The sequence below is a fragment of the Triturus cristatus genome, chromosome 4_1 (assembly GCF_964204655.1).
Source record: "Triturus cristatus chromosome 4_1, aTriCri1.1, whole genome shotgun sequence".
NCBI classification, from domain to species: Eukaryota; Metazoa; Chordata; class Amphibia; order Caudata; family Salamandridae; genus Triturus; species Triturus cristatus.
The window spans coordinates 914,618,839-914,643,164 of record NC_140585.1 but is presented as its reverse complement, the minus strand read 5'-3'; the positions used below and the strand labels follow the sequence as shown (position 1 = coordinate 914,643,164).

The 24,326-nt window shown below is 43.8% G+C and overlaps 1 protein-coding gene across 1 annotated transcript in view; it reads right to left on the bottom strand.

The window, feature by feature from the left end:
* Positions 1-24,326, bottom strand: part of KCP (kielin cysteine rich BMP regulator) — a 496,613-nt gene that overhangs the window by 259,155 nt on the left and 213,132 nt on the right. Inside the window, exons 16-20 of the mRNA XM_085653703.1 lie at positions 20,318-20,411; positions 19,478-19,557; positions 12,600-12,779; positions 7,036-7,129; positions 5,966-6,048 (exon numbers count right to left, since the gene is read on the bottom strand). Of these exons, the coding sequence (XP_085509829.1) occupies positions 5,966-6,048; positions 7,036-7,129; positions 12,600-12,779; positions 19,478-19,557; positions 20,318-20,411 (531 nt within the window). The remainder of the gene's footprint in view (positions 1-5,965; positions 6,049-7,035; positions 7,130-12,599; positions 12,780-19,477; positions 19,558-20,317; positions 20,412-24,326) is intronic.

Here is a 24,326-nt window from a genome sequence, read left to right as displayed (position 1 = left end):
TATACAGGAGGAGGGAAGCATCAGAGACTCACCTTATTTAAAAAGATTACGAAGGACTGCCTGTCCCACAGCTGTGTCAGTGTTGTTCGCAGCATCCAGACAGTAGGGTCTTGTAAAGGTGTGTCTGCTGGACCATGTTGCAGCTCTGCTGATTTGTTGAAGAGGCACCCCAGCAAATAGCGCAGTGGAAGAAAAAACCTTCCTGGTGGAATGTGCTCGAACAGTTGCCGTAAGTGGTTTTCCAGCTTGTTGATGGCAAAAGGCAATAGCAGTAGATATCCAGCGTGCTATTGTTTGTTTGGTGACCAGATGACCCTTTCGCATCCGTCCGTAGGCCACAAAAAGTTGGTCTCTGCAGGAGTTTGAGGATTAGGGAAACATTTTTTAAAATAACTGGCTCATTGAGGTGGAAATCCGATGGCACCTTGGGGATTAAAGGCCGGATTGGTGCGGAGCAGGACAGAGTCTTTGGTAAATTGAAGAAAAGGCGGTTTAGTAGTAAACGCCTGTAAGTCACTGACCCGGCGAGATGAAGTAAGAGCCAGGAGTAGAGAAGTCTTCCAAGTAACGTATTTGAGATCGACCTTATGGATTGGCTCAAACGGGGGTTTCATGAGCTGTGCCAATACAATGTTCAAATGCCAAGGTGGAGGTGGTCGACGAATTGGAGGAAACATTAGAAAAAGACCCCTGAAAAATTGTTGAATTACTCTTGATGAGTAAAGTGAGTTGGAGCCATCCTGACGGAACCGTGAGATTGCTGCTAGAAAAACTTTAAGGGTAGAGTACGAGAGGCCTGATTTTGCCAGGTGTAAAAAGAAAGGCAAGAGTTGTTCTGCCTTGGAATGGATAGGATGTACTTGAGCTTCATTGCCCATAGACAGAATCTTTTCCATTTGAGTTTATATGTTTTCACAGTTGAAGGTGCTCTAGCCTTAGCCAAGACCTCTCTACAGTCTAAAGGAATGTCCAAATTTACAAATTCATAGGGCTCAGGTTCCAAGCCGCTAAACGTAGAGATGCAGGATTGGGATGACAAATTTGGCCGTGTTCCATGGTCAGAAGATTTGGAAGAGGGCGAAGAATGATCGGGTCGCACTGAGACAGAGGCAGGAGTTCCGTGAACCAGATTTGTCGAGGCCACCGGGGGGCTATTAGAATAATGTGACACGGGTTCTTTCCTCATTTTCTGCAGAACTTTGGGGACTAGAGGTATTGGTGGAAAAGCGTAGGCATATATTTTCGACCAGTTCATCAAAAAGGCTATCCCGCATGACTTTGGTTGGGGTAGCCAACTTGCTTAGAACAGGCATTTGCGGTTCAGATGTGTTGTTAACAGATCCAGATTCGGGGGACCCCATAATCAAAAAATTTGATCCAGAGTGGGTTGGTGTAATTCCCACTCGTGATTGGTCGTGGATGATCTGCTTAGGGAATCCGCAAGATTGTTCGACGCTCCCGGAACATGAACTGCTGTGAGGACGATGTGATGTTGAATTGCCCAATCTCAAATTTGTTGAGCCTGAAGGGACAGCAAGACAGACCTTGTGCCCCCCTGTTTGTTGATGTAGTGCATGCACGTTGTGTTGTCCGTTCGGATCAACATCGAGGCTCCTTGTATGATGCTGCGGAAAGCTTTCAGAGCCAAAAAAATGGCCAGTAACTCCAGCAGGTTGATGTAGCATGTCTTTTGTTGAACGTTCCACTTGCCTTTTACAGTTAGTCCTTGCAAGTGGGCACTTCAACCCTCGATAGACGCATCTGTCGTGAGAGTGAAATTTGGAGTGTCCACCAGGAATGGACGTCCTGAGGAGAGTCCACCACAAAAGAGCTCTCTTTAGTCGAGGTATGACTTTGACTATATCGCTAAAAGATCCCGAGACTTGAGCCCATTGTCTGTCCAATTCCTCCTGGACATGTCTCATTTTCAGGCGGAAGTGAGGGTCTAGAGGAATGCAAGAGGACAACATTCCTAGGAAAGATTTCAACTGTCGGACAGAAACGGACTCTTTTAGATGGATGGAAGACGCTAGATTGCGAAGGCGTAGACGTCTTTCGTGCGACACAAAAGCTTTTCCTTGCTTGGTGTCTAGAATGGCTCCCAAGAACAGTCTGTTTTGAGCTGGGAGAAATTGAGATTTCTCCATGTTGAATGTGAGGCCCAGAGATTGGAAGAGGGACCTGCAGAAAAGAGTTTGTTTGGATGCCTGTTCGAATGACTTTGCCTTCAGCAGGCAGTCGTCTCAATATGGAAAGATTTGCACTTCTTGTAGGCGAAGGTAAGCTGCCACCGGTGCAAGGACTTTTGTAAACACTCAGGGAGTGGAACAAAGGCCGAATGGAAGAACTTTGAATTGAAAGTCTTTTCCGCCTACTCTGAATCTGAGAAATTTTCTGTGTCTCTGCAGTATGGGAAGATGGAAATAAGCATCTTGAAGATCCAAAGTTGTCATAAACTCTCCTTGGGATAGAAAAGGAAGTACTTCTTGAAGGGACAACATGCGAAAAGTTTGTTTTTTGATGTATTTGTTCAGGGCACGTAGATCCTAGATGGGGCGCCATTCTCCCGACTTTTTCTGTATGAGGAAGAACCTTAAATAAAATCCCCTGCCCTTCTGTAGTTTTGGCACCACTTCGATCGCGCCCTTTCGTAATAAAATTTTCAGTTGATTTAAAAGTTCCTTTAGGTGAGCAGGAGGGGGACCTTTTGGTGGAGATTGGGAGGAATCTTTACAAATTCCAATGCGTGTCCCCTGCGCACAATATCCAGAACCCATTGATCGGTAGTAATTAGTGACCATTTGGAGTAGAGGTGGGAGATTCGACCTCCAACTCTTGAAAAAGCGGGAGGACTCTGTGACGGTGAATGGTGAAAGTCATTGTTTTTTGGAGGAATCCTTTCCTCTGTAAGAGGATTTACCTCTGTATTGTCTGTTGGTCGAAGAATGCTGTTGTCTATACGACTGCTGATTCTGGGAGGAGAAGCGGTGTTGTCCCTGTCTGTACTGATTGGAGTTTCCTCGAAAGGAAAAAGAGGAACCACGACCTCTTGCGCCTCGAAAAGGCTGCTTTTTTAACTGTAGAGTTCCGAGAGCATGGGCAGTGTCGGTGTCCTTTTTAATTGTTTGAAGGGCATCGTCGATATGCTGGCCAAACAATGATTCACCGTCGTAAGGCATGTCCAGTATTTTTGTCTGTGCCTGCTGACGGAAAGACGTGGCCTTTAACCAGCCCTGACGCGTGAGGACTGCTGCACCAGCCAAAAGACGGAAATCAGTGGAAGACACATCAATAGCACAATCAATAATTTCCGAGGAAATTCTTTCACCTTCTTGAAGAATTTTTAATGCCTCTGCTCTAGACGTTTCTGGTATAAGGTCTATAAGAGATGATATGTCAGACCAAATTTGGCGGTCGCAACAGCCCAAGATAGCTAAAGAATTGGTCGCACGAACTGTAGTTGCAGCCATAGTGGAAAACTTCTTTCCAATGCCATCCAGGCGTCTACCCTCTCGATCTGGTGGTGCAGATAATGGAGACAATGGGTTTCTGGATCGCCGCTGTGCTGACTGAGTAATGATGCAATCAGGCTTTGGTTGCGAAATGAGACAAGCAGGTGAATTTGCAGGGGCTTTGTATTTCTTATCTAGCCTCGGTAGGACAGCTGGAATAGAATTAGGATTTTGCATGAGCTTGAGGCCTTCTTGCCAAATAAAATCGATAATGGGAGTAGAACGGACTTGTTTTTGAGGTTGATCTTTAAAATCATACAGTAAACAATCTTCCTCTCTGGTGGTCATAGGCAGGTGGAATTTTTTTGCTGCTCTTTCCATGAGTAAATGAAAACCACCAATGTCAACTGGTGGAGAATCCAGAGGAGCTGGAGCAGCGGGAGATGGTGTTTGGATTTGATAGTTGTCCCATTCAGAAAGAAGGGATCCGTCATCCAGCTCACCTTCTTCCTTGTCACCGTCATCATCATTTTCGTCGTCATTGTCCTCCTCTATGATTTGAGGAACATCATGATGTTGAATTCTGGTCACCGACGTAGGTGTGGCAACTGATTCTCTAGTTGGAAGAGGTTATGGAGGTACTTGCGGCATTGGGGAAGTCTGCACAGAACGTGGAAAACGGCGGTAGTAGTCATCCAACATGTACTGGAGGTTGGAAATAAGACTTAAAGGCATCTGTGCCATAGGAAGTTCCTGCCCAGGTTGTGTGTCAAAAGTAGAGAAATCTTCCTCTTGTAGGTCATCATCATCAGAGTCCTGACATTTTATTAGAAGTTCAGAGGGACTGCGAGCAGCCCGAAATCTGTCATCCTCAGACTCCTCATCTTCAGAAGAAAATAATTCAGCTGGAGGTTGAGAAGGAGCTTGAATTGGCATTAGGGTAGCCAAAGAGGAATGTCGACGTTGAAGCAAAGAGCTTGAAGTCTTCAATGGTACTAGATCCATGGATGCAGTTGTAGCCGTTATCGTTGACGATAAACGTCGTTGTTGAGACACCGTCGACGACAAAGCCACCGTCGCCGACAAAGCCGCCGTCGACGACAAAGCCACCTTCGACAATGAAGCCACCATCGACGACGAAGCCACTGTCGACTACGAGGCCACCGTCGACGACAAGGCCACCATCGACGACGAAGCCACCGTCAACTAATGCTTTTTCCTATGTTTGCTTGCCGTCGTCGACGAAATCAAAGGCATTGTAGACAAAATAGGTCTCACCTTAACAGTTACCAACGTCGACGGTGAAGATGCCGACGACAGGATCATAGCTGGCTTCATAGACACAGAAGTTGAAGTCGTCGACGTAGATGTGACGACAGCAGCTCTCTTCGACGGAGGTAAAAACTGTGCAGATGGAGTCTTTGATGCCTGAGAATCAGATCTCGGGGGCGTAAAAGGTGCAGAAATACTCAGGGGGGTGAAATCACCCCTTTTGAAGTTGAAGGTTGGATAGTGGGCTTATCCAAATGATGTTTCTTCACCACCTTAGGTTTTGGAGAAACCTTTTGATAGTCACTTGTCCTCTTCAAGGATGAAGATGTTTTGATTGATGACACACTCTCCACATCTGAGAGAGGATTCTCTGAAGTCTTCAACTTCTGTAGCCACAGAAGGAGACGCCCTTCTCTGTCCTTTAGAGTCCTCTGAGAGAAGGTCCTACAAATCTTACAATCCTTTACTTGATGTTCAGGATATAGGCAATAGATACATTTTTTGTGAGGGTCTTCAGAATGAAGTCTCTGTTTACCACAGCTTCCACAAGGTCTGAAGGGGGATTTCTTGGTAGTAGACATCATAAAGCTAACTTTCTGGGAAGAAATGAGAAGAAAAACTGAGCAAGCTCAGGGAGACTCCCTTCACACGACGTGCGGTAGAAAATCTGAGGGCCTGAGCCTCTGAGGAGAACATTCTAAGAGGGTGTGGACACCTGATTGGCTGGAATTTAGACTAAAACATAATGAAAGTAATATGTTATAGAAGTGACAAGTTGTCTATCCATAAAAACTCTATGGTTTTACTTTCTTTTATGCCTTTATTGTCTTATGTTATTACTACATTGCTATGTTATGTACCGTGGGACTCCCACTTCGGCGACGGGGAATATTCAAGCATGTGAATCTATGAAAGACACCCCAATACTGGAGAATTATTCTTGAGTTAGATTAAATTAGATATTGAATTTCCAGGAGAAAGCAAACTCAATCATGGATAACAGATTTGCAAATTAGGCCCATTGTTTGGGTGTGGGCAGTATTTAAACAAGCACTGCACCCATAAGGAACACGTTTGCAAGGTACCAATCCAGGCTCGAACACTTGCAGTGAGCAGAAAACCTTTGACAAACACACTACAAACTCCTGCTGTCAATTTCAAGGCACTATTTTGAACTTATATGGAGTAATAGGGAGTCTGGTAATCAAATGTATCTTAAACTTACCACAAAGCATCCTTACCAAGCAAGTGCAAATTGTGCACGGGTCCTCAGCATGTGTCCACTCTTCACCAAATTGGCGCTGAGACGTCCCATCCAGGCAGCCTGCAGAATAACAGATGGAATTACCTGTCTCAGGTCTACCTCAAGTTAGCAGTAATTGATGGCTAATAATATCTGTTTACCAATGGGATGTTGTCTCCGAGGACAGGCATGATATAAATCTATCGCAGTCAGCCAACATCAAAACTGGCATTCTCTGGATTGCAAGTCAGTAATCATAGATGGCAGGGCATATCAAGTTAACATGAACAACTAAGGGGCATATGCATCAACATTAGCATTTGCGATTCCTTATTAGCGAAAAATAAGGAATCGCTAATAAGGAATAGCAAAAGGCTATGCATGTAGGAATCGCTATTCAAATAGCGATTCCTTAACATTCCTTATTACCGAATCGGTAATACCGAATCGGTAATAAGGAATACCTACCCATTCATTCCTATGGGCTTGGAGGCCCATAGGAATGAATGTAAAGCCATTCTGTATTAGCGATTCGGTATTACCGAATCGCTAATAGCTGGAGCACTTTCAAGGGTGCCAGGGTGTCAAAAGGACACCCTGTTGCACCCCTGAAAATGATATGTGCACATATGTTGCACACACACATGCTCTAAGGGCATGTGTGTGCGCAACATGACACTTTGAAAAATGCACAAAAGTGCATTTTTCAAAGTTTTTGCAAATTACCATGCAGTTCATCTTCATGGTAATTTGCTCCCCTTATTAGCGAAATCGCTAATTTTTTAACTTTGATGCATTGCATTTAAGGAATCTCACTTTGGGATTCCTTAAATGCAATCGCTATTTAAGGAATCGGTATTTAAGGAATCCCTATTTAAAGAATCGCTATTTAAGGATTCCTTAAATACCGATTTCTGCTTTTGGGTTGATGCATTGGGATTGGGTATTTTTTACTTAATACCGGGAGCTAATAAGGAATCGGTATTTTACCGACTGGATTTTGGCTTGATGCATAAGGGTGATAATGAGGCCTTCAAAAGCTGTATACATTTACTTTTGTACACTCACCACTGCATCGTGGACAGCACTCTCCGGGCACCTCCTCGACCAAAGAACAGTTTAGTTTCTTGCAGGAAGTCTTTTGGCACACCACATTCCCATCCTAGAGAAGAGAAAGAGAGATGAACTTCAATCACTGGTAAATGACCATTTGGAAAGACAGAATGTAAAAAATGGATAGGCAGATCCTTTTAAATGCACTACATTAACTAAGTTAATTGTGTTTTGTGGAGTGCACAACTGACACAGAGATGGTTTTTGGTAGTCTGTGAACAGGTGGATCATTGATTTTGGCTTGCTAACTAGGTGAGAAGCTGATTTAGAGGTTTCAAGGGGATGCGGATTGTTTTATACTCTGCCATCATAGAAAGTTGAAATTTCAAAAATTGCCAGGCTGGACCTGGGAGTCAACCTGTGTGAGTTGACCTGAACTCGGGAAAGAGTAAGCAGTGTCACTGAGATGGAGTTTGTTTGTTGTTGTCTTTTCATAACCAGTAGAGTTGCAGAGTTGCTGCTATTTGACCATCTAAGCCTTCTGATCTGGTACAGTGACAGACCCACATTTGTCCCAAAGCACTGTCTAAGCATGATAGGGGTGAACAATTAAAGCTAATAACAGTCAAGGCACGTTGATGGAAGCTTTAGAAAGAAAAAAATATTTCAACATTTTCAACCAGAATGGTCTTATTCATCGATAATATCTTCTCTCCAGAGTCAATTGTGCATCAACAGGCAGGTCATAAACTGAAGGATCCATGATTAGAATGGTCACAAACTTGTACGATCTATGTTCAGTCATAATGAAGCTTGAACATGCTGTTTCACATCACTTCTTTAATTTGGCTGATAGGTTTGCTAAAGATTGTCGCATTTTCTGGGCTAGATTTATTGGTTTTCAAAAGCATTTGAGTATCTTTGGCATTATCATTCTAGAGTAAATTGGGGAGCGAGTTTCAGAAAGAAGGACAGATTGTTATGAAATACAGATTGAAGCTGCGCCAGTTCTGTGGATACTAAAATATTAGTTGGAATGGAGGGGGGAACACAAGATAAAGTGAGAAAGCTCAATCACTGGGGTGACCTTGTTTCCTTCTCATTCATTAACCAATAGTATGTGGTCACATTGTCTGATCCTATGTGAACCAACCTGTTCTTTATCAGTGTCTGACATGATTTCAAAGCTATTCCATGTAGGAAAGAGCCCCTTTTTGACATGGTCACCCCCACCTTTTGGCTGGTATTCGATGCAATTTTGACTGGAAGTGCACTGGGATCCTGCTAACCACGTCCCCAGTGCCAGATCTCTTTCCATAATCTGTACAATTGTATCCCCAATAGCCAATACCTTTAGTGACCCTTGTAAGTCCCTAGAAAATGGTAACTCTGGTACTTAGGGCATGGAGGCTAAAGAGGGTTCTTAAGGACTGCAGCATGTATTGTGCCACTCTAAAGTTACCCTCAGCAAACTCATGCAGACTGCCCTTGCAGGCTGCATGTCTTGGTGCAGACCAAAATGAAAACATAACATGGCACAGCCCTGTGTGCCATGCCTGAAGACACTGCATGCACTATAAGTACATCACCCCTACGGCAGGCATTACTGCGCTAATGCCTGATTCACTAAACTACATGTGTGTCAGTACAAGTGATCAGAGAAGCAATTTTAAATACATGCGTTGGGCACTGATCAGGAACGAGTTCCATAGCTACATGATGGCTTTACAGAAAATAAAGATGTATGGTATCTTACATCTTGTATAAACAAACCCACACTGATTCCAGCAATGGCTTTATTAATATATGCACCTAGAGGGCACCTTAGAGGTGCCCCCTGAAAATCTACCAACTACGATTTTGCTGGCTGACTGGTTCTGATCAGCCTGCCACCACAGATGAGCTTCTGACCCCCAGGCATAAGAGCCCACGCTTTCAGGAGTCAGGAACAAAGCCTGCTGCGCAGAGGGTGTTTACAACCCCTGCTCCCAAAAGGATGACCTGTAAATTAGCATTCCAAGGCGGGGAGCTTCAAAGAGCCCACCACCTTTGGTATGCATATCTGTTTTCCCTCTTAGGTAAGGGAATGCCGACCCCCCAGGCCAGGGCCCAATTGATGTCTGGACTGGCGGGAAAACTTGCAGTCAGAGAGGCGTGTTTACCCTCAGGCTATAGTTCCACCCCTAAGGTGGGCTAACCTGATGTGGACACGAAAATTCAAAGTTTGCCATCTTGGTGATGGCAGAATTAGGAACTCTGGGACAGGGTTATGCCCCTTTCCCACAGGAAGTGGTCATATAGGGGAAGTAGTGCCCCCTGGAGTAAGTGGCCCATTGGCTACTACCCTATACTCCCCTAACCCCCCTAAACCACCCTTAATTTTTCCAACTGTGGACTTCCCGACTCCGCCTGCAGCCTCTTTGTGCAGGCCCCCTCTACCGTGAGTGTCTCCGGTGACAAAAACCCGATGCCTCAGGACACATCTGCACCCAGATGCCACGTCCCAAGGAGAAGTGGACCATAGGAGTCCCCACATTCCTGAGCATTTTGATACTTGAGCACCCTTGTTGGTTCAGTTGGACAGGTACCCTAGTTCTAGCTTGCAGCCTCTTTTTGACTGGACCAATCCCCATTGACTTCTACAGGACTCTTTTTTGCTCCTCAGCACGCGGCCACCCCAGTGCTGCCCGAGTTGACCTGTTGGTGTTGTCTTGGATCCTGCCCCATACTCACCTCATGTCCGGACGACTGATCCTGTAAGCCGCTGTAAAGTGCCTGTATGCAGTATATGCTTTTCCTCCATAAGATAACATTACTGCTTCAGAAATTGCATTGTGTCCACTTTAGAAAATGGTAAATATTTCTAACTCAAAGCGTACTTACCTGATTTTGATGATCTTGGTGCCTACATTTATATAAAGATGCATGTTATTTTATAAATTGGAGCGAATCTCCTTATTGAGTTGTGTGCATTGTTTATTGACTGTGTGTGTGCAGCACAAGTCTAACACTCCTCCTGAAAATCCTAAGGCTGCTCGACCACACTACCCCCTAAGAGAGCAGCTTGGGATTGCTAGAGCAAGCCCCTGTCCACTTATAAGAGATACCTGGACTCCTTGCACAGTACACCTCTTTTTGGTATACTATATAAAGAGCCAGCTTCCTACAATCCACACTGTGATTCCACTGTGAATATGCTGTGATTCCAGTATGTGTAGGTACTGTTCCCTCTATTCTGAGGCATTTGTTTGTGCTTTCATCACCCAGTATGTGTTCCCCTATGAAGTTGATCTGTTGTATTGATCAACCTGGGGTCCTGAGGGTTCCAACATTTGACAGGAACCTTAGATATTTGAACTACTGGATATTAAAACCATCAAGGGTTGTATTACAATAAGTGTATTGGGGGTGCAACATGGGTGTGCCAGCTTACTGTGTTTCCATGGCAACTTTGGTATTACATATGCATATGCTTGCAGGGCTCCTCTGTAATACAAAGGGCACTAGGGCTATATTTGTAGGGGTAATTCCCACATTTAAATGGAGGCTTGGTCATATGTAAAGGAGGACATTTATTTACTCTACCATGGGTTTATTGCAGGCCTGGGGCAGAGGCAAATGAACTGTCAGTGGGCATACAGACTGTGTACCACATTAAGGTGGCCCACAGTCAGTGCACCCCTTGAACGTGAGGAATTGTGAGTCATGCCTACCCCTACCAGGTTCCCACCTGCAGACAGGTGCAGTCACTCACTGACTCTCCCGAATGGGCATCTCTGCTCCCCATTAAAATGCAGCTAGCTGCCCTCTGAACAGAGAAAGATCGGCAGGTAGCTTCAAGCAGCCAGTTTATCTTTCACTAATGCACTGTCCCCAGTGTCGGTGTGGCTTCGCACCTAAATTAGGAACAGTGTAATTGTTGTGAAAGTGTCCACCGTACCAGTCTGCGCTTGGTGCACTGTGGCGCAAACTAGGAGAGTGTGCTGTTTCCATATTCCTTTTCACCCACTGCTGCACTGCTTTAATATGTACCCAGGTGTCTGATACAGGATGAATGCATGAGGCCATCATCTAAAGCAATTTTATCATTTAACAGACAGGATGAGATTTCCCATAGAGAGGAATTCTCTTTTAAAATGTCAGGATTCTCTTCTGGGATTCAAAGGCAATAGCTAGCTTAAGCCCTATTCATAAAAATGTTATGCTTATATTTGTCCTCGATTGGTTTTAAAAAAAAATATAGAATTCACACATTTCAAAACAGAAATCCTGATTGCCAGAATAAGGATTTCAGTTTGGAAATCACAAACATGTGACCCTATCCAGATGGACTCTTTCACATGCTTGGTGACAATAAAAGGGTAGATTATGTTGTTTTGCTAGTAGTCATAGAAAATATTTGGAATGCCCACATATTCCATGAAACCACATGGAATGGTAGTCCTACAAAGGTTTTTCATGGTGGGATTCTTCATGGGCACCTCATATTTAATTCTGGTCCAAGAGAAGAGGTTTCTCCACAGACAAAAATCCCTATAAATAATAAAAGAGTCTTTAAAAAAGTACTTAGTGTATGGTAAACCTGTGGTAGAGGACTGTTTTCATACAAAAAAGTCTGTCTAGTGCAGTGACACAGAGCCACGCTTTTCTGGACTTCCATCAAGGCCCTTTGTCAATCAGGGTCAGCTGTCAGAAATCCCAGTTGGCGTAAACAATATTTAAGACTGTTTTGTGAATCTAGCCCCATGAGCCCACCTTTATCTCAGGAAGCGTAGGCGGCTGAAAAACAGCACATGAGATAGAAAGCCATTTGTCACGGAGGCAGATACGCACAATTAATTTCTAGAACTTTCATTTCATATGACAGTCATTCGATTTGGATAGTCATGGAAATGGCTCTTCAGACGTGACCAGCCACTACAAACATTTTGTAAACACCATGGGGGTTAATTTATACAGCATGTGCACATTTTGAATTGATAATGTTTCTGATCTGGTATCAATTGCAAGACATTCTTATGTATCTACAAAGTCAGTCAGTCAGTCATCATCATGAAGCAGCTTTCCTTTCCCAATGGTATGGCATTTTGAAGGACTGTTATCTTTAATTTCAGAGCCCATCTGTTGAATTGCCTCAAGTTTATAATCAGTCTGGGTGTTCTATGTTTCTTTGAAATGAGAGCACTCCAGGTCCTTTTTTCTGATTTTGGAAATTCTTCTATTGTTCCTTTTTATGTGTCATGTTTGCACTTGCTCCAAAAGCCTCGGTCAGTGCTGTTTCTCTGTTCTGGCATTTTGGGTGGTTTGTCCTTAGAGTTCTGCCTTCTTTCTCTAGCACTCTGGGTACAATGTTTGAGGGTTAAGGCTAGTCAGTGACTACTTGAAAGCGATACCTATTCCATAACCACCTGTTGCTTCTTCCACATTGCACAGCAAGGTTCTAGACCTGTAGCAAAGAGGCAGTGGCTACTGGTGCCCAAAAAGTAGTTTCAAGTGTTGAAATTAAATAATTTTGGAATATACCTTAATATTTCTCCCACCAATATCCCTCCACCCTGAAGCCTTTTCCATAAACTCACCTGACACCAGCAGTTTTCCTCACATACATTGGAGGTAGACTTAAACATGCCATTGGGAACAATCTGCCCATGGTAATCACAGAGAGAGCAGTCTGGGCAGCAGGATCCAGGGCGAGGCTTTACCCCATGTGTACACTGCTGACTGCACAGCTGGATGTGCGTGCATTCGAGAGCACCCCCCTGTCGTGAACAGAAAAGAACGAGAGACTGAGAAGTGCAATGAAAGGGGAGGCAATAGGAAAGAAGAGGACACACAGTGAGAAATGGAGACATGTGAGAATGAAGGACACAAAGAAAGAGGTTATGTTATACATTTTTGTAGATCACAACAGTTGCCACCTACATGACCACTTAGAGCTGAGACATAGGAACTTCTTAAAAGAAATGGTAGATATATCCTGCTTCAACATTAAAAATGGAAATGAAAACACTTCAATTGAAAGCACAGTGGAACAGGAAATAGTCACAGGCCGACTGAGAATCAGAAGAAGGATGTTCCATAACGGTGGTTTGGACAAAGGAAGCTCATCCACTGTTTGGCTTTTCTTGAACTTTTGGACATTTATTTTAAGTGGGGTGGCCAAAGTGAGCTTTTCATAGCCAGAGAAATCTTTTTCCAGGAACAAAGGGTCATGAATATACATTACCCAGCTGCCAGTTGCATATGACAAAATTATGGAGTCCCCCTACAGAATGTGGTAGGGGCGTCTGAGATTTCCATATATCACAGATAGTCATCAGCCTTAGGCAGAAAGAGGGGACGCTGAAGGATAGCCCCCGTGCCACAGAGTGTACAGAACCCTGCTTTCATGCCCATGTCAACGATCAAATGTGAACGCAACGCTCATGAACTTGTGGTCAGTGCTGCACACCCAGTCACACGAAGTTGCTGGGGTGACATGATTGCAATACAATGCCTCAGATAGATTAAAGGAAGGTTGCTGGATTTAGAACATTTCATTTTACAAGCAAGGTGGTGAGAGAGCCTTAGAGCAGAGTTAATTCTAGAGTGAACGAAGGTCATTGTTGTCTAAATCCTTAGAGGAAAGGACAGAAAGTGGAAAATCTTCCTTGCAGTATTTAGAGTCGGGCAGACCTTGAATATGTTGATGGCAGAGACTACGTCTCCACCACTGAAATACACCTCCAATGGCCCATCAGAGGTTTTGCCAATTGTCTGCCTAGCCTATTTAGTGTGAGCAAACAAATGTCAAGTTTTCACTGTCTGTCACCGCCAGTGAAAGTGCTAAATGCCCCTCATTCCCAATGGTGAGAGGGTCATTGCTTTTTTAATTATCAAAAACAAAATCCTGCTTTGAGATTTTGTAGTTGAAAATAAAAACAAATGCTGCAAGTTTGATGTATGGCTCTGTCATGTTTATGGAGCCATGAGTCAAACTTTCAATGCATTTACAGGAACCATTGATGGTGTTTTCCTGAAACTGCAGGAGATGTCCAGTGGGCTGGCACACATATGTAAATTTGCTGGGAAGAGTACCCTCACCAAGACAGGACTAAAGTACTCTGCCATGGCACATACTCCGCCCTTCAAAGTCTAAATCAGGCCCTTAGTTTTCAATGGGCTTACAACCCCTCTATGTCGCTACTCATTCTGTAAGGGATGCACCCATTTTCTTGACCTTTGCAGGGTTGAATGCATGAAGGTGTTTCCCTACTATATGCCTGTGGCATTCCACCAAGCCATAGATTAATATAATACCTGGAAAAGAACCACTAGGTCCTACTTTTCACTTGTAGCTTGTCTTTATTTCATGAGAGTAAGGAGTGTGCCTATAAAGCATGCCCTTGATTCAATACCTGACAAGTGACTTTTGGAAAAAACATCTTTAATAGTTGTTCAGACCAACCACTAGATAGCATTTGTGCAAGGCTTCTGAATTAATGCAGTAACAGTCCGTGGGTACAGGAGCATGGGCCCTGTGCCCCTACAGTACCCAGGTCCAATCCTGGGCACTGTAAGTGCAGTGCTGCCATTTAAGAGTATATGGTGCTGGGAGATCGTCAACACGAACTCCACAGCACCATGATGGCTCCACTGAAGACTGAGAAGTTTGGTATCAAACTTCTCAGCACATTAAACCCGCACTGATGCCAGTGCAGGATTTAATGTACAATGCACGACAGAGGGCATCTTAGAGATGCCCCCTGAAACTAACCTACAATCCACGTCTGGTCTGAGGGGCTGCTTAGGCTGCCACACAGCAGACATGTTGCTGGACCCCTGGGTAGAGAGCCATCCGCTCTCCTGGGCCTGCAACAATGCACATCCTGGGCGAGGTGCTGGGTCTCCTCCCCCAGGATGGGCAGGGAAAGCTTCAAAGGCATGCCGCCTTTGTGAGCTTCTCCAGGCCACTTTCTGTACTCAGCAACTGGCCCCTACTGGTTCTAAAGCCCCACTCTGGCGGGAAGACTGTCCGGAAACCCCAAGGAAGGACAGGGGGTGTGCCAGCCTCTGCCAACCCCACCCCTCAGGTGGGGGAGGCGAGGTGAAGCACATCTCCAGGCCCTCGCCATCTTGAAGATGGGGAGCCCTACCCAATCAGGACTAGGCCACTGCCCCCCTCCCACAGGAGAGTGGCAGGATAGGGGGTGTACCCACCCCAGGGCAGGGACCGAGTGGTCCCTGCCCTTTACCTACCTGTAACGCCCCTAAATTTAGTATTTAGGGGCACCCTGAACCTTCCTTCCTTAGATCCAGATACGGAAACAGCAAAGAAGATCAAGAAAAAAGAAGACCTGCAGTGCAGCTGCTAACAAGAGGAAGACACCAACTGCTTTGGCCCCAGCCCTACCGGCCTGTCGACCCTCGAACCTGCTCCTGCTAAATACTGGCATCTCCCGTGGCCAGCAACCTCAAAAACCCCGGAGGACCTGGCTACCTTGTGACTCTGAGCATCTGGGACTCCCACAAGCAGTGGCACTGCTCAAAGCAAGTAACTGACCCCTGGCATCAGCCAGGAACCGCAAACCCTGCACACTCTGCACCCGCCAAGCCTGGCCTGTGCTGGAGAGAACAAAGACCACGAGGACGTCACCCCGGCGACTGTGACCCCGAATCCGGCACCCAAGGACCCACCTCGACGCTCCTGACAACGCCTGCAGCCTCAGAACCGGGGACCCCCCCAACCGCGATCAACAGAGTGTAGGATTTCCCAACACCAAAAGGCACCAATGCACCCGGCGCCCTACGGCCCCCTGTGCCCAAATCCTGGGTACATACCTATCCTCCAACTACCCAACTTACCTCTCGAAGTGGTGGTCGCACCTTGAGAATCTTCATCCCCGTGCTTGCAGCCTTTGTTCGTTCTTGAGCTTCTCCATTGTAATCCATTGAGCGCCCGACGGCTCAAAAGCACCCTGCACCCGGCGGCCCGAGTGGCTCTGGCAGTGTAACTTCTACTCTAACCTACTTCCCCACTTGCCCTGAGCAAGTGACCAGGAGCCCAGCTCCCACAGCCGCGTGGCCTGCTAGCCAGCAGCCACCAACCACGGCCCCGTGCCTCCCATACGATAACATTGGGCCTACCTCACTCTGCACCCCGCTGCCCCTCTGCCACTGAGGGTGTAACAACTGTACTTACCTGACCCTGGGAGACCCCTGAGTCTATGCCCAGCACCTTAACTCTGCCAGTCGAGTACTTACCCAAAAGCCGATAACTCACTTTTCTTCCATAGGGTAATATTGTCTGGTTTCACTTGAAAATTCTTGAGTGTGTGGAGTTTCTACACTTTAAAATATTCACCTAAAATCAACCGAGTAACGAAATGGAAAATACTCACCCGCTATTGGGAGAGATCCCAGTGCTGGATCTTGGTGCCCAGCACTGACCCTGAAAAGTCATTACAAGCATACTTACCGCTAACTCAATTTTCTCCCATAGGAAACCATTGACTGTTTTTCTGTGAATTTTCTTCTGTGTCGATTTTTGCAAACTACAAATATTCTTTAAAAATCGTACCAACTGTGAAAACGTAATTACTTTCCTGTCTTAGATAGATGTCCCAATACTGAGCCTAGGAGCCCAGCACTGGATTACAAAAGTAACAAGAACATACTTTACCTGCAACTTGAATTTCCTTCCATAGGATAACATTGCCTAGTTTTTGCTAAAAAAGTTTCTAAGTGTCGATTTTGCAAACTTACAAATATTCGTTAAAAATCGCCTGTATAACATAAACGCATTCTCTCAACTGCTTACAGGTGGTACACTAGTGCTGGATCCAGGATCCAACACTGAGCTAGAAAAAGTAACAATAACCCCACTTACCTGCTAAGTGAATTTCCTCCCATAGGATAACATTGGTGATTTCATTAGAAAAAGTTTCTAAGTGTCAACTTTTAAAATTCCAAAATATTGCTGAAAAATCACAACAGTAACTAAATCGTATTAACTCACCTGTTTCGAGGAACTGTTCCAGGACCAAATCTAGGATCCAGTCCTGGAGTTAGAAAAGTAATCCTAAAAGTAATCAATTGCATTTAACTTGAAATTCCCATTGAACTCAATGTATTATTGTGCTTGAAATTGTGTTGCCTATTGCAACAAACTTCATCTATTGCATTCAAAAGTCAATTGCCTATTGCAAAGTATTTAACTAAAGCATCTCATTCTGAGAAAGTATATTTTGATACCTATTGTTGGTTCTAAAATAAAACAACCATATATTTTTATAGACAAACCATTGGCCTAGGGTTCAGTTCTTGAGTGTGTGAGACCATTTGCTGACTGAGTGTGTACAACAAATGCTTTACACTGTCCTCTGATACTGCCTTACTGCTCGACCAAGCTACCACTTTAGAGAGTAAGGTTATATCTAACTTTAGCCTCTGCCAAACCTCTGGGGACTGTGGACTCTGTACACACTGTTCTTATTTGGGAACAGTATATACAGAGCCACTTTCCTACAAAGGCAGCCTGGGCTTTCTTTCCTTGAACCTCTAAATGTGTCTGTAGAATGGTCTTTGAATGTATAATACTGGACCTAACACCTCCAAAAAGGACTTAGCTCATTTCAGAGCCCTGTTGTTTGATCGAATGGTACTAAGATTATGCTGTTTGCTACATGCTTAAATGATGATGATGCTTGAAAGCTTCTCAGGGCCCCATAATCAGTAGTCCCACAAATGGACCAGTATTTCCCAACAGGCTGAATATACTCTGTTTGGTTCTGGATCTAAGCCTAAGTGCCTTGTTTTGTATCAGCTGCACTCTTGTGGTGGTTTGTCAAAGGGGCCATTCAGGAGGAAAAGTATAGTAGGCCATTCTCGACAGTAAAATGAACATTATGGCGTTCACTGGAAATATCGGGCTTAAAGAACCACGTTTCACTTGCAGGGTCTTACTGGATATAAAAAAAAACAGCTGAGTAAGGCTAGGGCCACTCCAGATGTGCCAAAACATTATTCCCTTGTATGATCCATGGTAGATAACAGTCATGTAGCAAATCATGGGTAATTTATTGCATAGCTTAGTAACTACTAGAATTCATCAGGAGAGGGATTCACATTTTGGTTAAGGGGTGGTTCCTGCTAATTCATATTAAACACCAAATTCACCATCAGTCCATGAAATCCATCATCTTGAAGGTACTAGCGAGGAGGAAAAAAGTGTGAAAGAAAGGGAAATAACAGGGGTAGGTGATAACCATCAAGAGGGATTCAAAATATATAAACAGAAAAATTAGTCAGAAAGGAACTATGTATATCAGCTTGTGGTTTGATGACACAAAAGGTTATAGCATGGTACAGCACTTGTAAAACTTGGGGACTTATGGATGAACATAGAGAGGCAGAAGAGGTAGAGAGGTTTTTGTTCACGTTATTGGAAGCATGGAAGGTTCTTTAGCACACCAGCTGAACCCAGTTTTCAAATGCCTGATTTACAACATGTGGGACAGAACTGGAAATGAGATCAAATTCTGGAACTTTGAGACTTGATTTGACAAAACTAGATGGTTGTAAGGTTTATAATGTCCTGGTGGCTTCTAGTATACTGCACAGCAGAAGCAATTAAGAATGATATCCACGGCCCTTGGTCACCCAATCGCATGTTACATTCATATATGTGTGTATGAGACTGAAGACTGACATCAATGAAAATGAAGCACAAGGACAGGGAAGGTGACAACAAATTCAGGTAAAGAGGTCATGGAATGGTAGAGAAAGCACCCAAAAGTGTCACACATTTCTAAAAGGAAACACACACTTTTAAAAACAACTTTGATAGAATACATATTAATCTAATTAAAAAAGCAAAAATATCCCTGGAAAAGAGAGTGCACCTGTTACTCAATGTGGCATTCAAAACGTGGCATTCATTTAAACAACCTTACATTGTACAATATCCAAGTTGTGAAACAGTAGCCAAATCATAGATTGTTTTTTTTTCCTGTTAGTGATCAATAGTATGTTGTTGCACACTTAATGGATCTTAATCTACTTATAAACAGCAGCAGCAACTCAGGTGGTCACAGTACCTGGTGGAGGTGGACCAGCATGTAAAGGAATCTGGAAGAATAAAGAAAGGCCAGTGTTTCTGAAAAGCCTTTTGTGCAGCTGAAAGACAGATGCATGGAGTAACGTGACCAGTTCACCTGTGTCTCACTGGCCTTTCACCACACCAGTCTGCTACAATACGTCCAGATTTCCCTTTGCCCAACCACTATGTATTGCAATATCTTGGACAAGAGAAATGTAAAAGTAGCTGCTGAAACTGTAGATTACAGTTTTTGTTTTAGGAATGGCACCTTGGACATGGCTTCCCGTGTGTTATTTGCCAGGAACACTCTGGCAGACTCAATCATTTTAAAAAGGCAATGGTCAGGATAGCCCTAAAATGAGATCTATTTCTGATTACCTGGCAGGTGCATCGCTGACAGCCATCTATGGTGATGGCAGTATGGCCATGCTCTAGCTGGCGGCCATCCAGTTCACATGCTGAAATAAGACAGAAGAAAGTAAAGAGCATAAAATGAGGGTTTCATGATAGGGATACATAGGATGTGCATTAGATTGACCTCCATGCCAAAATATTATAACATTTAAAAACAACTTCCACCACCTTTTGCGTCCTGCCTTCCATTCGGCGGTGGGTGAAGGAGTGGCACCTAGGGGGTAACTTACAGCACTGGCTGAGGTGCTTCAGGAGTCACTGGCAGTGAGCACCAAAGGGCATCGGGGTAATGTTAATCATTACGGTATCTGTGCTCCGACATAACAGAATCAGAGTGTACACTGGTGGCTCTGTGTGTTTTTAAAGTGGCTTTACTCTGTTGTCACACTGTTTGAGCACGTATGTGACTCGAGCTGCCCAAAGTAGATCTCTGCCCATGTGTCACAAGCTCAAAATCCACTTGAGTTTCTGTCCACTCTTGATGATTTTCTAATCTCCATGCTAAATGCTCAGAGTTCAAGTGTTTGACAGACAGTGCTTGGGGTGGATAATCTTTTACCACTTGCTCAGAGGGCTCTCAGCATGCAACTGACTGGATTTCTACCTGTGTTTTACACTCTCAGAACACATTCAGTGCAGCTAACCTCCTTCAGTGGTCCTCTACCATCCTATCACTTGCTCACGGTGCACTTGATGTGGCTCCAGTCACCCTCAGTGGATCTCTTCACACGCGCTTTGCGGCTACGTTGGGTACTGCACTGGGTGCCTTCCAAAGCTTCAAGGGATTCCCAGAGATGCACTCACCTGGACACATGGGGCAGCAATGTCCTGGTCTATGGATGGGCTGGACACATCTACTGGGTTGGCAGTGGACAGGGGTGCATCGCACTAGGTTATTCTGCAGTAGAGAGGAGAGATTTCAGAAGATTTCATTTCAGACTGTCAGCAAGGAAAGAGTAATAAGGAGGGCAATGTGTAAATGAACAAAAAGCTTTCATCACCAACTGCAGACTAAATAGTGCTCAAATTCCACATATATTTGAAGCCTCATACATATACTACTACTAAATTATTCAGCACTCTTGTGAACCACCAGAAACAATACATTGACCAGGCACAGCACAAGCAGATCTAAAGTCCACCATCACTCATGGACTAGCTGTATATGTTCTTTCTGAGCCAGCTGCCACCCATGATGGGGAAAGTCAGACAGAAGAATGCACACTCATAGTACCGCTTCTGTAATTATGACAATGAAATGACTCCTCTGCTTCAACTTTATTCCACAAAAGCAGGCTAGGACTGAGTGCTCTTGTGAAGTGTGACCGGCCTAAAGGGAAGCATTTTCTTTAGCACTTGTTCCAAATTCATAATGCTGAGGTTCACAGTAAGTCTTTCTCCAGTCTCTGCTTATTTCTTGAATTCTCAGGCATGTCATATAAGGAGAAATGCATCTGATTCAGGATCTATTCTCTTGGAGCAACACAACCAAGGGCCTGATTTAAAGGTTGGCAAATGGGATACTCTGTTACAAACATGATGGATATCTCATCAGCCAAATTACACGTTCCATAGGTTATAATGCACTTGTAATTTGGCAGACGGGTTATCCGTCACTTTGTGACGAAGTATGTCACCTCCCAAATTCTAAATCCTCTACAAAGTACTACCAAATAAAGTTTGCTCTTCACAGGAACTATCATACAGTCAAAGAGATCAAGACTTAGGGACTAATTTATATATTGATGGATGGCCAGTTTCTCCATCAGGGTGATTGAGTAAATTATTTTGTCGCCCATCAGAGATGTCACCCGCTTTAATATAGAAATGTCCACTAAGCTGACGGTCATTTCTAAAGCACTGGTAGGAACCACAGTCACAGCGGTTTCTGACAATTATGGTTTCAGTATGATGCAGTTCTCCATCAAAATGACGGAGCCCTGCACCAAAATGTTTACTTTTTTATTTTCAAAAAGAAAATCGTGAAGCAGGATTTTCATTTATATAAAAAAAATGCTCCTCTCACCATGAGACTCCTCTCCCATGGCGAGGGGAGCATTTAGAAGTTTTCACTGCCCTTAGAGCCAGGGTTTTCCAGCTGTGATGGGCAGTAAAAACCCACCTCTAAATCTACTCAACTAAATTAGATGGGAGGAATTAGAGGTCTGCCTCTGATGGCCCTTACTCCACAGGGCCATCAGAGGGGTTTAACCATGCCGGAGATAGAGTAGTCTCCACTATAATTAAACCTAAGGTCCGTCCTCTTTTAAATTTGGTGGCAGGAGCTTTATCTTGGCGATATGTATACTCCGTTACTGTTTCGACAGAGTATACATACTGCCATGATATAAATCGGACCCTTAAATCTTATCTCAAGAAGAGAGAGAGGGGAGAAGAGATGTGATTGAAAAATAAATATTGTTATTAAAATTAGTATATTACTGGGAAAGTGGGGTATTTTATCGTGACGTGAGGCATGTTGAGAAGGCTCACAAGAAACATAAGGAAGAATTCAGTGAAAGGGTGGTAAGTGCATGGGACCCCTTTCTAGCAGAAGGAGAACAGTGCAAAAACAATAGATGAATAGCAACATTAAGGTCTGGAACACACATTGTGAATTAATTGTAGTGTAAGAGCACAGACAGCTGGAAATAGAATGTGTTGTGCATTGTTAAGTTGGGTAGAGAAATGAGATGACTATATTGGCACCAGGCCATTATCTGACTTAATTCTGTTACTATATGCAATCCTAAAACCTACTCTAACCCTTTGTAGGAGTATCCTATGGAAAGCAACTAGACACATATTTGATGACCTGGAAGTATCTGATCTATTACGATGATGTCTCAGTCAATTTAGACAATGCTCTAGTTCTGTGCATCAATATAAGATTTTGGAACATGCAGACTTGACAGAGAAAAGATGCTTGCCTTGCAAGGAAGGCAGAAGCAAGTGAGGCAGAGGCATTCAGTCTTTGCTTTTAATGTGAAACGTCTCATTGTAGGTAACTGTACATCACTCACAAAACCTTCAGAGAGCACTTCTAACGTCTGCATCTTTAATCTCAGTTTGGCCCTGGTTAGACTTTCAACTGATTATTAGGCCTCCTATCAATCATGAGCTGCACTGTTATCCCTTTTCTTGGGTTACTTTTTTAAACATGTATATATTCATTTTAGGTTACAAAACCATTGCAAATGTATAACTCATGTAATTGGTTCCTTCAATTACAAATAAATGACATACAAATTATTTTAATTCATAAAAAATGTTTCCAATTTTCTAAGCCACTGAAATACAAGACAACATTGTTCCAAGTCTCATTTTTATTAATAACAAACTACTAGATGCTGGTAGTAAGTTAATTTGAAGAAGAAATCTGCCACCGAATTTCAAATTGCTAGATCTTTAGAATTTAGATGTATGTTTGCACCTTACAGCAAAAGCATCTAAATAGATGTTATTCTTAAAAAGTCACACTAACTTATTTCTTAGATAATTACTTCTCCAATATTTTGCCACAATAGATTAGACCTTTAATGATATTTTCAATTGTTGTTTTAAGCAACATGTTAATGGAGTAGATTAATGTTCCATCTGGATTTGCTATCGAATGTCAGCAAATGACCCAGTCTTATTTGTAACAAACACCCACATCATAGCATCATTTTGATAATGGCAAAGAAATATTAATGACATCAAAATACAAAGAGTGCTCAGGATCATAAATCTCACATAATGTCATCTCACACTTTCAGGATCAGTCCCTATATTCACCTGTCTTACAGTTTGCTTTGCTAAAACAAAAAGCGTGCTGAGTGGTGCCAAAGAAATGACACCATACTGCTCAGAGGTGGACCTGAGACAAGCAGGCTAGGATAAGAGGATAATCCTGATAATAAACAGAAAGATCATTTTACCACATCTCCTTTAAACTAAGGGTCTGATTACAATGACAGTGGGACTGCCACCGACAGCCAGTTGGTGGTGTCTCACCGCCATCGTAATGAAGATTGCTGCCCGCCACATTAGGATGGCGTGCGGATGAGTGGCTGGCGGAGAGATCGACCACCACGGATCCGACTGTCGGAAGGAACATTGAACCCTACAATGGTGGCAGTGCCTGCCAGACACCGCCGTAGGGATTATGATGTCCCTCCCCGCCAGATGTCTCATGGCGGTTTGCCTGCCATGAAAAGGCTGGTGGAAAGTGACATTGGGGGCCAGTAGCAGGCCCTTCTTCCATCCTGGCCCTCAATTTTGGTTTTAGGGGGTCACCTATGGTGCTCCCCTACATGTCCCTGCACCATGTGGCAGGCACCGCATGGTGCCTGCCATGTAGTACAGGGTTATGTGCAATGCCCATTTTTAGTACTGTGGGGTGTGCTGCAGGCCGCAGCACCTGCCGCAATACAAATTATAGACATTGCGACAGCCATGGTGGTGGTTGCATCTTAATTCAGTTGGTGGGACTGCCAACTTGTAGTCGAGCAGTCCCATTTCCGAATGGGTGGCGGTCAGACACAAGTCCGACCACCATCCTAATGAAGCCCTAAGATCTTTTAAAAACTTTAAAAATACTTATAAACTGATGTGTCTGTTTCAATCAATCAAATAACTTTATTTGACTGCTTTTGCAATCATAAAAGCACAGATAAAAACAATACACTTGTTATAAAAGAAAGTACGGCCACATATTAAGATATTGATTACAGTAAGAAAAATTTTAAATTCCATGACTTAGACAAGTATTATGACTGCTGGTTTATTCTGATAAAATTGCCAATAATATTTGCATTTTTATTGTGCATAG